The sequence below is a fragment of the Acinonyx jubatus genome, chromosome E4, assembly GCF_027475565.1.
Source record: "Acinonyx jubatus isolate Ajub_Pintada_27869175 chromosome E4, VMU_Ajub_asm_v1.0, whole genome shotgun sequence".
NCBI lineage: Eukaryota > Metazoa > Chordata > Mammalia > Carnivora > Felidae > Acinonyx > Acinonyx jubatus.
Genome location: NC_069395.1, coordinates 42,775,197 through 42,786,326, shown reverse-complemented (window position 1 = coordinate 42,786,326; position 11,130 = coordinate 42,775,197). Strand labels below are relative to the sequence as shown.

Genomic DNA, 11,130 nt, shown 5'->3' with positions numbered 1-11,130 from the left:
CTATGGGCTCCTGTGGTCAAGCAAAGTTTCCCTAATGAGACAGCTGTCCAGGTACTCATTGTCCACAGACTCTGGAGCTGTCTGCCAGTTCTGCTAATCATTCACCACCTTTGGCTTCCTTCTCGGCTAGTCGTGGGCAGGGTCTGGTTTGGGACAGGTGATTCCTATCTTCAAAGTCTGAGATCAGGATGTCCATGTTTTAATGAACAAAATGTAGTGCTGGTGCCTGGCCAAAGTGGTGGGGGGGGGGGTGCTGAGCATTCCAGATGGGACCTTAACGGGGGCTACTTGTCCTCATATGTGCCACTTTCAACCTCGCATTGCTGATGGGTCAGTGCTGTTAATCTCCCTTCTCCTCTGACCACTGGCACCTGGCTCACGGCTGCCAGAAACAACTGGGAAGATGAGTGTGGGAGCTGGCCTAAACTCTGCTGCCCTACTTCATTTGGAATACAGCCTTGAAGTATGAGAAGCAACATTAAAAGTGACTGAATGCAGTACCCTGGGGCCTGTGGACCATGCACACCCCAGCCAGTCCTCCTATTACTTAGGGGAGTGATGAACCCTGTGTTTCTCCCCAGAGCAAATCCAAAAACCAAAGAGAATCCCTGCGGTCCTCTCCTCCCTTACTCACCTCAGATGTGTCATGCACCTTTTCCCTTTGAATCTCCTCCCTCTGAGCATTGAGCTCTACCATTCTCTCCAAGCGTTTTGTTAATTCACCAAAAGAAAGAAAGAAACAGGAGATAAACAGGCTCACTCTGTGTGACAACAGGCATGCTCTTTTATTTCCACATCAGTAGAAAGCTCAGTTCAAAATTCAATTTTTTTTTCACATAAGAGGTATGACATACAGCAAATGAAGAGAGAACTGGAATTAGAACCCAGATTTATGACTTCCAGTCGATGCATTTTCCACTTCCTTAGGCTTCCTTCTTAAAACTGCATTTCTAAACCTCATTGGTGGCAATGGTCACTTCCAGATTATAGGATTAAAGATCATTTTTAAGGTTGTTCCTTTGCTTATATATTTACCTGATTTTTCTGACATGACCATACATGAATTGAAAAATATGCCTAAAAATAAATTTTAAAATAAGCAAATCCCTTAATAAAACAGAATTAAGCTTCATTTTTCCAACTTGCCTTTACACTCAAATCTTAGTCTTGCCAAATCTCTCAATAGTAAAAAGCAATCTGAATTATTGCCATCTTCAAGGGCACAGAGAGAGATTTAATTTTTCTGGAACTAAGTGCACTTGAGAAAGAGTAGGTATTTGGATGGGGGTGAGGGCTCAGAAGCAGTGCTATGACCTGGGTGTAAATTCACCTCCTCTCTTGGGATGAGCACTGGGTGTTGTATGGAAATCAATTTGACAATAAATTTCATATATTGAAAAAATAAAAAAATAAAAAATAAATAAATAAATTCACCTCCTCTCTTCTAGAGGTGCTGTCGGCATACAGGTGCTGCCTCTCTTCCCCACGACTATGCTTGTACTCTGAGGATTGATGGCAGAAGACTGTGATGTCAGCATGGTTCATGCTGAGTGATGGACTTCCTCCCCCCACTTAGCACAATTGCCACACTCCAAAAAATTCCTATTTCAATATCTCCTGCAATAAACCCAACTCCATGTGTGGACCTAGGGCATGCCTCACATTCCCTGTACCTTTCTCTCCACCATCCTCTCTGCCTTATACTCAGCTCCCTGTTACCCAGCTCCTATACTCTGTCTTGTGAGGTGCATTAGACACCAGTGGAGTAACAGATAAATGAAGCTGATGGGCTAATTTGCACTGAAATACAAACGACCAACACCAATTCACTGGAGTCACGCACTCATCAGTATCTGCATCTGAAGAATTACACCTTAATCCCTTGTATCAGTTAAGAATGAATCAAGGGAGCAAAGGGTATGAAATATGGTTTTCTTATGGATATTAGACCTTATACATTTGTAAAAGAAGTCTACAGAAGGCTGTGGCCTTTCTGCTATGTGATGAGGCCTAAGGTCATTTCAGGTCAATATGGCAGCAGTCAGGAAAAGTATATTGCATGAAGTTAGGGAATATCAAGGACAAACCAAAACAGATGAGAACAAAATTGAGCCCATGTGTGCCTCTCACCACCCCATACTTCAACGGCAAGTGACCTGCAGAAGAAGCTGGTGCCCTTGACATGAAGACAAGCTGAGGGAGCTATAGGCCTGGCTGCTGCCCATGCCAAGGAGATGGGCATCAGTAACAGAACACATGAGCTACATGGCAGTGGCGCCTGGCACTCTATGCCTTCAGAGCATGTTTAGGTTGCAGCTTCACTTCCACCTTCTCATGTAAACCTCTCCTGTAGCCAACCCATCCTGGAAATGTCTATAAAAAAGGAAATTCCGGAAGATATGGCTTGAGCCTAGTTAGGATGACGCACTACAAAACCACCACAATCCCTGAAAATCAATACCAAAAGATAGCTTTTCAGATCCATTTATCGGCCAGTTGAGATGTTGAAGTAGGGGTGTGGGCATGAATGGAGATCTGAAGAGGAGGTGGTGGTGAAGGAAGTTTTCTTGGTGATCTTTAGAACGTGTCTATAAGAGAACAGAAAACCCAAGCAGACACTAGGTGTATATTATATGGTCACATATCCAAATGTTTATTATAAATACATGTGTCCAGAAGGAAACCTTACAGTTGGACCGAAGTTACGTCTGAGAACAACTGAAGAATACTGTAGGGTTTGTGAGTGTCCAGGCTTCCTCAGGATACCAGAGCAACAACCCCTACCCCCATCCCATGCTCCTCTCCTTGTTTGAGTGCTGGGCAACACAAGGGGAGGGAAGCCATGGGAGAAAGGGACAGGTGTGAACAGAAGTACATCAAGGGCCATAGAGAGGAGTCTCTAAAATTACATTCACAAGTATTCTTCTTTGACATAAGTCAGTTCTCAATGTTCCAGAATGGAATGGAACAATGAGGCTTTACTCCACCAAATATGTAGGCTTGTTTCAAGAAACATTTCCTCTGTGTGGGAGCAGTGGGTGGGGTGGGATGATAAAAGTTGGTGGAAGGCAATGCTTTCCAAAGCCCAGAGTTGTGGACTTGAAGTAGCCCCAGAAGTTGTGGACTTGCCCAAAATTTGCTCTTCTCTCCTTCATTAGACAGATCTGTAGCTCAATGGGAACCTTTATTGGTCATGTGTACCCAGGGCTGTTTCTAATCTCATATGGACTGTGTCAGGCAATAGTAGTCTCCAAAGCTATGATATTCAAAGACTCTCTCCTGGATCCTTCATGCCATCCTAGGAATAAGACAAGATGGGCCCGGCTATGGAAAATATCTTATAGAGGTTTGCTGAAGATGTTGGCTGGCTCCATTTTGATAGCTTATGAGATCAGCTGCATTAAAGGAGGGTTGATACTAATGAACAGAGAACTTCCACCAAGATTTCTGTACCCCAAAGAGTGGCAGCACCTCACTATGTTCATCCTCTTCACCCTCAATGGCTGTGTAGATGTCGTGAGCAAGAACTTGCTACCTCAGAGGTGTGTGGTCCTAGAGAAAGGTACCCTGGTCCTGACCTTCTACGTGCTCCTGCTGCTGTTGATGTCACACGTCCAGGACTCAACCGGGATAGAGCTTCAGATTCATTATCTGCTCATCGTGGTGGTGTTCCTGTTGATGCTGGTGTTGACCATAGAGCTGTGGACTCCTGACACATTTCACCTCTTGCTGATTGAGACTTTTCTGTTTCTGACGATGGGCTCCTGGCTGATACAGGGGGGCTTTATTCTGTACAGACCAGTCACTGGCTACCCATGGCAGGATGATGACGTCAGTGACATCATGTTTATCACCACCTTCTTCTGTTGGCATGTGATGATCAATGCTTTGTGTCTGCTGGGAATCTATGGAATCTCTTCCTTTTGGCATCATTGTTACTGTCCCAGCTTGAAGCTGATGGAATCCAAAGAAGCTCCACATCACAAGGGCACTACAGGACCCCTCTACAAATTGCTGCGGGAAGTGGAACAGTCAGAGAAAGATGACCAGGCTCCTCTCCTTTCAAAGAGCTCTCCCTGAGACAGGGCCTAGAATGCCTGGCACATTGTCCACTCATCTTCTCCCTTGTGTGTTCTCTCAGACACGTGCAATGTACCCTTTTCGGTCCCCAGTGAAGGTAATGGCCATGAAGGAGAGCAGTTGGTCTCCATCTGCTGGTACATCTCCTGCCCTTGATCTTCTAGTTGCTGAGGAGATGAGGAGAGAGGAACCTGAGAAAGAGATGCTGATGGGATTGGTGGGGTGGTAGAGAGAGCACCAGGGGAGTAGGAAAGTGTAAAAGCCATGGGGGGCAGAGGATGCGATAGAAGGGAGGCCTTCAAAGGGAGGAGAGCAGAGTCTAGCAGTCATGCAGCCACCAGCTACTTCTCTAGGCACAAGTGATTGCCTTTTACCTGAAAGTATAATGATTTGTCGCAATTCAAAACTGGAATCATTCAAGTCTTATCCTGATAAAAGTGAGTACTTCAGTTTGCTCACTAAAGTTGCACTGCCATGTGGAAGTAATATAAACAATTTATAATTAATTTATACATGTTGAAATTATTATTTTTATACCCCCTCCCATTTTTAAGGATTGCTTTCATTTCAAATCCAAATTCATAAAGCGAGACTTTATTAATGCTTTAACATAGCAATATTTCAAATGTGCAGACTTCAAATATAGAATTCAAATGCTCAGTGCTTTTCCAACTTCATATTTTACTACTCCTATTCCAACCAAAGCTTACCTATTTCACTATCACCACCTTTGTGCATGTAGTTTCCTAGATCGTATCCTTGGGTCATATACTTGGGTTTTGGGGGAGGTTTTTCCTCACCACCTAAAGCATAGACTCCCAAAGGGTAAGGACTTTGCTGTATCCAAGTTACATAATTTCCTATGTATGTGGCAAAAATGTAGTGTAGGTAATGCTTAATAAAGGCTTGTTTGCTTCCAGAATCTCTGCCTACCCCTGTTGCTTCTAAATGTGTTTCAGGTCAGGCTCAAGGTTCTGTGAACCTTGGGGAAACACCAACAGTACTAAAACCTGAATCATCTCCTTAGTCGTGACCCCACTCTCTTCCTCATTCTTGGGGAAATAAAATCCACTAACCTATTTCTGAATTGTTTACTCTGTTAGTGCTTTTTAATCCATAAGGAACTTCCAGAAAACTGAGACTCAGCAGGTTGATTTACCCATCTTATAGCTGGTACAAGGCAAGACAGGAATTTGAGTGCAGGTATGTTTGACTCTAGCCAGTGACTGTGTCCTCTGGGCCACAGTGACTTTGCTAATGGCAATGGTGAAGGAAATGATCCTCAAATTGAAATTGTTTTATTTTTTAGTTTTTTTTAATGTTTATTTATTTTTGAAAGAGAGAGAGACAGAGTATGAGCAGGGGAGGGGCAGAGAGAAAGGGAGACACAGAATCTAAAGCAGGCTCCAGGCTCTGAGCTGTCAGCACAGAGCCCGACGTGGGGCTCGAACTCACGAGCAGTGAGATCATGACCTGAGCTGAAGCCGGGCATTTAATCAACTGAGCCACCCAGGCGCCCCAAATTGACATTGTTTTAAAAAATAAGAAAGAAAAAAAGGGAGGAAGGGAGGGAGGGAGGAAGGAAAAATGGCCACCCAGAAGGCCCAGCTAGAACAAAGTGGTGCGTGTACATACTCTAGACGCCCCCTACAGTGCGTGTCTCTGTCAGACTTTCTGTCCACCACCCAATACCCCCACCCCAGCCTCCCCTTTGAGTGAGAGTCTGGCCAACTCTCAACTTCTGGCTGAGTCTTAAATTTCTAGGCTCAGATCTGAGTGAGGGCTGAGGATAAGATTTGTTTGTAACCACGTTTTCTGATCCTCGCCATTTTCCCCTTAACTCTTGGGCGCTACACCCTTTTCGTTACCCTTCTTGGGGGACTTTCTCTTTATCTCTTCCACACACTGGTGGGAGATGATGAAAAAGCACAAAACACTGTTAAGCTGCGCTTTTCTAGTCATTTGAAGCCTAATTTTATAATAAGCAAATGTCTGGTAATCAGTTGATACTCCCAACATAGTATCTCTTAAATATACACTGTAGGTAATAAACGTGCATGTTATTAATTTACTGTATTTGAGATATAACACAGAGGCTCTCCCCTTGAAGGCCAGTCAAGAAAAAAATTCCCACCCACTCTTAAGCTTGGGGAAGATGTTTGTAATTCTCAAAAATTACACCAGAGGGCGCTACGATCACACCGCCCCAGCCAAGCCTCTGGTTCTCCAACCTGGTAAACAAGTCTTCTCAGAACTGATTTAAAAGAAGGGGGGGTGGGTGGGGGGAGGAGGTCAGGAAAAACAGAACTAAGTCTAAGTATTGCCCAAGCATCCAGAGAACATATCTCAGGGTTGTTTGTTTCCCATTAAAATTTGGCATATGAACGTGAAGTAAACAGGGATTCCAAGCAACTAATGGGTTAGAGGTGAGGGAGGCAGGACTGTGGATCCAGTTGAGGATATCCCTGGGAAAGGTACCAACTAAAGGACACACTCTGGCCCAAGCAAATTTTTTTTTTTTTTTACCACAATGCTAAATTTCCTAGGCTTTTAAAATTAAGCTTCACAACTGTTTAAATCAATCCAGAGAACAGAGAGAGATCCATACATATATTGGGAATAAGGAACAAGATTTATCTATGAAAATTTCAGATTCACAAAATAATGCAACTGGGACAGATTATTAAATATGAAAAATGATCTCCAAAGATTCCTTTAAAGAGAACCTGACATAAAGCATTTTTTTTCCCCTGGTCATCTAGTTACTCACGAAGAATATATTGAATGTCCACCATATATACGGAAGGCACTGGGTGAGCCACAATGTAGGATTCAGAGGTAAACTGGTCGGTCCCCTCACTGAGTCCTTTCCTTAATGGGGACAAGAGGGATGGCAGCGTTGCGGTGGTGGTGGCCCCAGAATGCACCAGCCGAGACCTGCGGACACTGGAGGAGAAACACAAAAGGCTCTCAAGGGAGTCACACCTGTGAAATGCATTAGGCTGCCCTAAGGTGACCTCAGCAAGTGACTACATGTGATAGCAGCCTCCCTCAGCCTCCTCATCTTGTAGCATGATGTGTAGACTAGTTTTAGAATTGCACAGCTTCAGTTTTCTCAGCAAGGCTTATTTTCCATGTTGTTAGCTATGATGAACTTCATTCTTCCCAGCTCCCCAGTTTCCTGTTTGACTCAAGAGTTAGGATAAGGCTCAAACACACCCAAACTTCAGCCAGAACACGCAATTTGGGAAATGGGGGTGTTCCCTATATTCCAATGATTTTGAGGGGCCTTCAACAAAATGATTTTGAGGGGCCTTCAACAAAACGCCTATTAGGCTAAAAAACAAACAGCTGAGACCTGAACTTCTAGTTTCCTATCCGGAGCTTAAGAATATCAAACAATCAGAAAGGACATAAAGAACAATTCCTCTATGTTCAGTGTTTGGTACTGAATTGAGGTAAAACCTAGTCCTTCCTTCTTTCATTATATAGGTGAAACTGGAAAGCTTGGCCAACTGTAGCTTCTCCCCAAAATTTGGTTTAAGAGTAATGACATCAACTTCCAAGGCTGTTTCTTTTGTTCTTGTTTTATTTTGGTTTTAAGATTATATTATAGTCTATTCTTTTGGAAAGAACTGGTGTTGGTTTATTTAAAAAATAATGATAATAAAGGAATTTATAATTTTGGGTTGGGTTTCCAGGGTGTTCCTCAAGCCTGGGTCTTGGCTATGTTTCTTTAGCCTGAGCTAAGAGTTTTGTTGAATGTCTATTAGGGAAAACTAATGTCTATATAGGGAAAACTCCATTTCCCAAACTGCCTGTTATGGCTGAAGGTTTGATTATGTTTGAGCCCTACACCAAATCTTGTCTGTAATGAGTGCAAAACAACCATACAGGCCCTGGGAAAGCACTTCCAGATCACTAGATGGAGAATTTTACAACTTGCAGAGTGAAAACGGGTCCTTTGGAAGAGAGAGAAAGAAATTGAGAGAAGAACTCACAGGTAAAGCCCACCCAAGACAAAGCCTTTACTGAAGGTTAGAGAACAACACTGAAGAAATGCTTTCAGTCCCCTGCCTGTTCTGCAGATTTGGAAGGAACAATTTTTACCTGTAATACTGCTCTCCCACTCCACTTACCTGGTGGATGCAACTACCCTACACTAAGAGAGAAAAACCAGACTTCAAAGCACAGGTAATAGAACCCGCAGTTGGCTTTGATACTGGGTGTACCAAGAGATGCAGTAGTTCACGGGTTCAAGCATTCTAATGCCCTTTTATGGAGAGGGTGGGAAATGGGGGCGAGTGGCAATTTAGAAAAGAAGGGGGGAGAACAAAGGGCAGCAGACAGAACAAAGTCAAACTTCAGTTTGGAACAGACAGTCCTACTTTTAACTTCTTTAAAAGTACAGTCTGGGTTTCTGGGGGTGAACCAGTTAACTTCATCTGCTTTTTCTTCCCTCGTACTCTTTTAAGCTTCCCTGATCAGTCCTTGGACTCCTTTGAGCCCTAATTGGGTTGGTTTAAGTAAGTATGGGGCTGACCAAGGACAAGGCCTCTTGTTCCCTCCTGAAAGACTCAGTGGTCATGTATTACGTTTCTAACCTTCACAAAGTATGCCTCTGGTCACATGAATGGATCAAAGCAAATCCATTTCCATTCTTGGAAAAGCAGCTCAAAGCACATGTTCCCTTGATGGTGCCGCTGTCATTTCTGTGTGATCAACAAACATCATTTATTGAACACTCACTCGGGACACCATTGGGGGATAGAAAGATGAATGCATTGCTCAAGGAGGTGAAGATACCTAGCAAATGAAGCAGGTACTCACATAGCAAAACGTAATACCATAAGTTTTAAAAACTGCATTCTCTTCCTACTATATGCATCTCAGATGCTGGTGGTGATGAGCCTAGAGGCTCTGGTTTATGCTTAGGCAGTTTGGCATCTGAAAATTAACATCTTTTAAAATAAAAACATCACCTTTCTTCTCCCCCTCCTCAACCATTTAACCTTGAGACTGAGTTAGAAAGTTGTACTTAATGGGGAATAAAAATAATCCAATCTCTTTGAATTACCTTGATCTATAATAATTACAATTACTGTTTTTTAAGTTACTCTATGCATATAGTGTATATGCTATCAGAATTAATCCTTACAAGGTGGCTGATCTCCCTATTTTGTAGGCAAGAAAACTGTGATTTCATGTGGCTAAGAAAGCTAACACAAAGTGGGTAAGAAGTAAAGCCCAGATTTGAACCTGTGTTTGTATGACCTGAAGCCCAGCCTTGAACCACCATACCTAATGCTTCAACACACACTGAAACTTAAGATGGAATCCGTCACATTTGCAAGACACCTTACCCAGTGCAGAATGTCACCTGTCTGAAATATAACAAAATCCCGCTGGAGATGAAAGCTGCATCTGTCATTTAAAAGCATTACAGTGTCAGACACACTCTGGGACGGAAGGATGTTGACCAAAGAAGCCAAGTTGTGTGTGTGTGTGTGTGTGTGTGTGTGTGTGTGTGTGTGTGGTCACAGGCAACATTTTCCATATTTGTGGTACAAAATATAACCACAAGAACAAACTTCTTCCCTTCCTCTTCCAAAGGCACTGAAGCCTAACTTCTCAGTCTTTACACAGAAAAATCTCAAAGTCTCAAATATTGGGGCTCCTGAAAAGATGCTATAAAAGTGAGACACCATCAGGTGGTGAATTTCAGGCAATAAAAATAAAGAAGTCAAGTAAGGAGCACTGGTAGCAATGAAATTATCGTATGTGTCTTGTGTTGAAACAAGCATCCGTTTCAATATTGTATTCACATACCTATTTTCTCAACCATCACAGAAAGGCTGAGAGAAGGAAGGGGTCCTGACTCATTTTCCAGATTAAAAAGAAGGCACAAGGGGCAACTGCATAGTTCAGTCTGTTAAGCCATCAACACTTGACTTCAGCTCAGGTCATGATCTCAGGGTTTGTGAGTTCCAGCCCCCACATGGGGCTCTGTGCTGACAGTGCAGAGCCTGCTTGGGATTCTCTCCCTCTCTCACTGTTCCTCCCCCCGCTTACGCTCTAAATAAATAAATAAATAAATAAATAAATAAATAAATAAATAAAGTAAAAAAAGAAAAAAGGCACAAGAACTTACTTGAAAAACAAAAACAAAGCATTATATAAAAAATTCTAAAATGTTGACATACCCTGGGCTTCAAAGGAGGCTCCAGAAGACCTCCCTTTTCTTTCAGCCGCCCTCCCTCGGGGGAACAGCTTGCACACAGAATTTCAAATCAGGTGGGCAGCTCTAAAGGTGCTCTCTTGAATCGCTTTATTTGCAGATGAGGAAACCTGGGCCCAGAGAGTCGCTGAGAGACTGGTCTCAGGAGTGGCAGGCGGAATCTGACAGGTCTCCTGACCATTGCTAGGCCCGCCAGGATCCTCTCTAGGGAATGGCAGGCTCAGCACGTTGATTACAGACGTGAGACCGCCGACTGCCATTGGCGTCCCAGTCCCACCGCGAGGGCGGGCCGCCCCCTCGGACGCCGCGCCTCGGGGGTTCTCTAACAACAAAAGGCAAAATTACGTTCCTGGGGGCGGGGGGGGTGGGGGGTGGGTCGGAAGGTCCCCAGGGACCCGTGGGGTCTGCGGCACGACCTCGAAAAACACAGGCCTCTCGCACAAAACTATCCAACCTGAAGGCGGCAGGGGCGGAGGCCGGGAGATCCACTGGGCGCCTCGCTCGGGCGCGGGGGTGGGGGCTGCGGGGACCGCCCGCGGAGGAGAGCGGCAGCCGGGCCAGGCGGGGTCCTTCCTGGCAGGAACTCGCCCGTCCGCGCGCCGCGGGGCCAACCCTTCCTCTGCTCCCCTCCCCCCGCGCACCCCCTCCCCCCACGGCCCTTTCCCTTTCTTTCTTTCCCGGTCCTCGCGCCCCCACCCCAGCGGCGCCCGCTCGGCCGCTCGCCCAATGGCAGCGGGGCCCGGGCGTGCATCAGCCGATCCGCCCCGGCTCCCGGCCGCTGGGAGCCAATCAGGGCGCCGGGGGCGGTCCGG

At 44.8% G+C, this 11,130-nt stretch overlaps 1 protein-coding gene across 1 annotated transcript; it reads left to right on the top strand.

The window, feature by feature from the left end:
- Nucleotides 1-3,059: 3,059 nt before the first annotated feature.
- On the top strand, nt 3,060-4,701 carry LOC106966738 (transmembrane epididymal protein 1A-like). The gene has a single exon (XM_015062874.3). It carries the CDS (start codon nt 3,175-3,177, stop codon nt 4,078-4,080), a length of 906 nt encoding a protein of 301 aa, XP_014918360.2. The 5' UTR covers nt 3,060-3,174; the 3' UTR covers nt 4,081-4,701.
- Nucleotides 4,702-11,130: the final 6,429 nt, after the last annotated feature.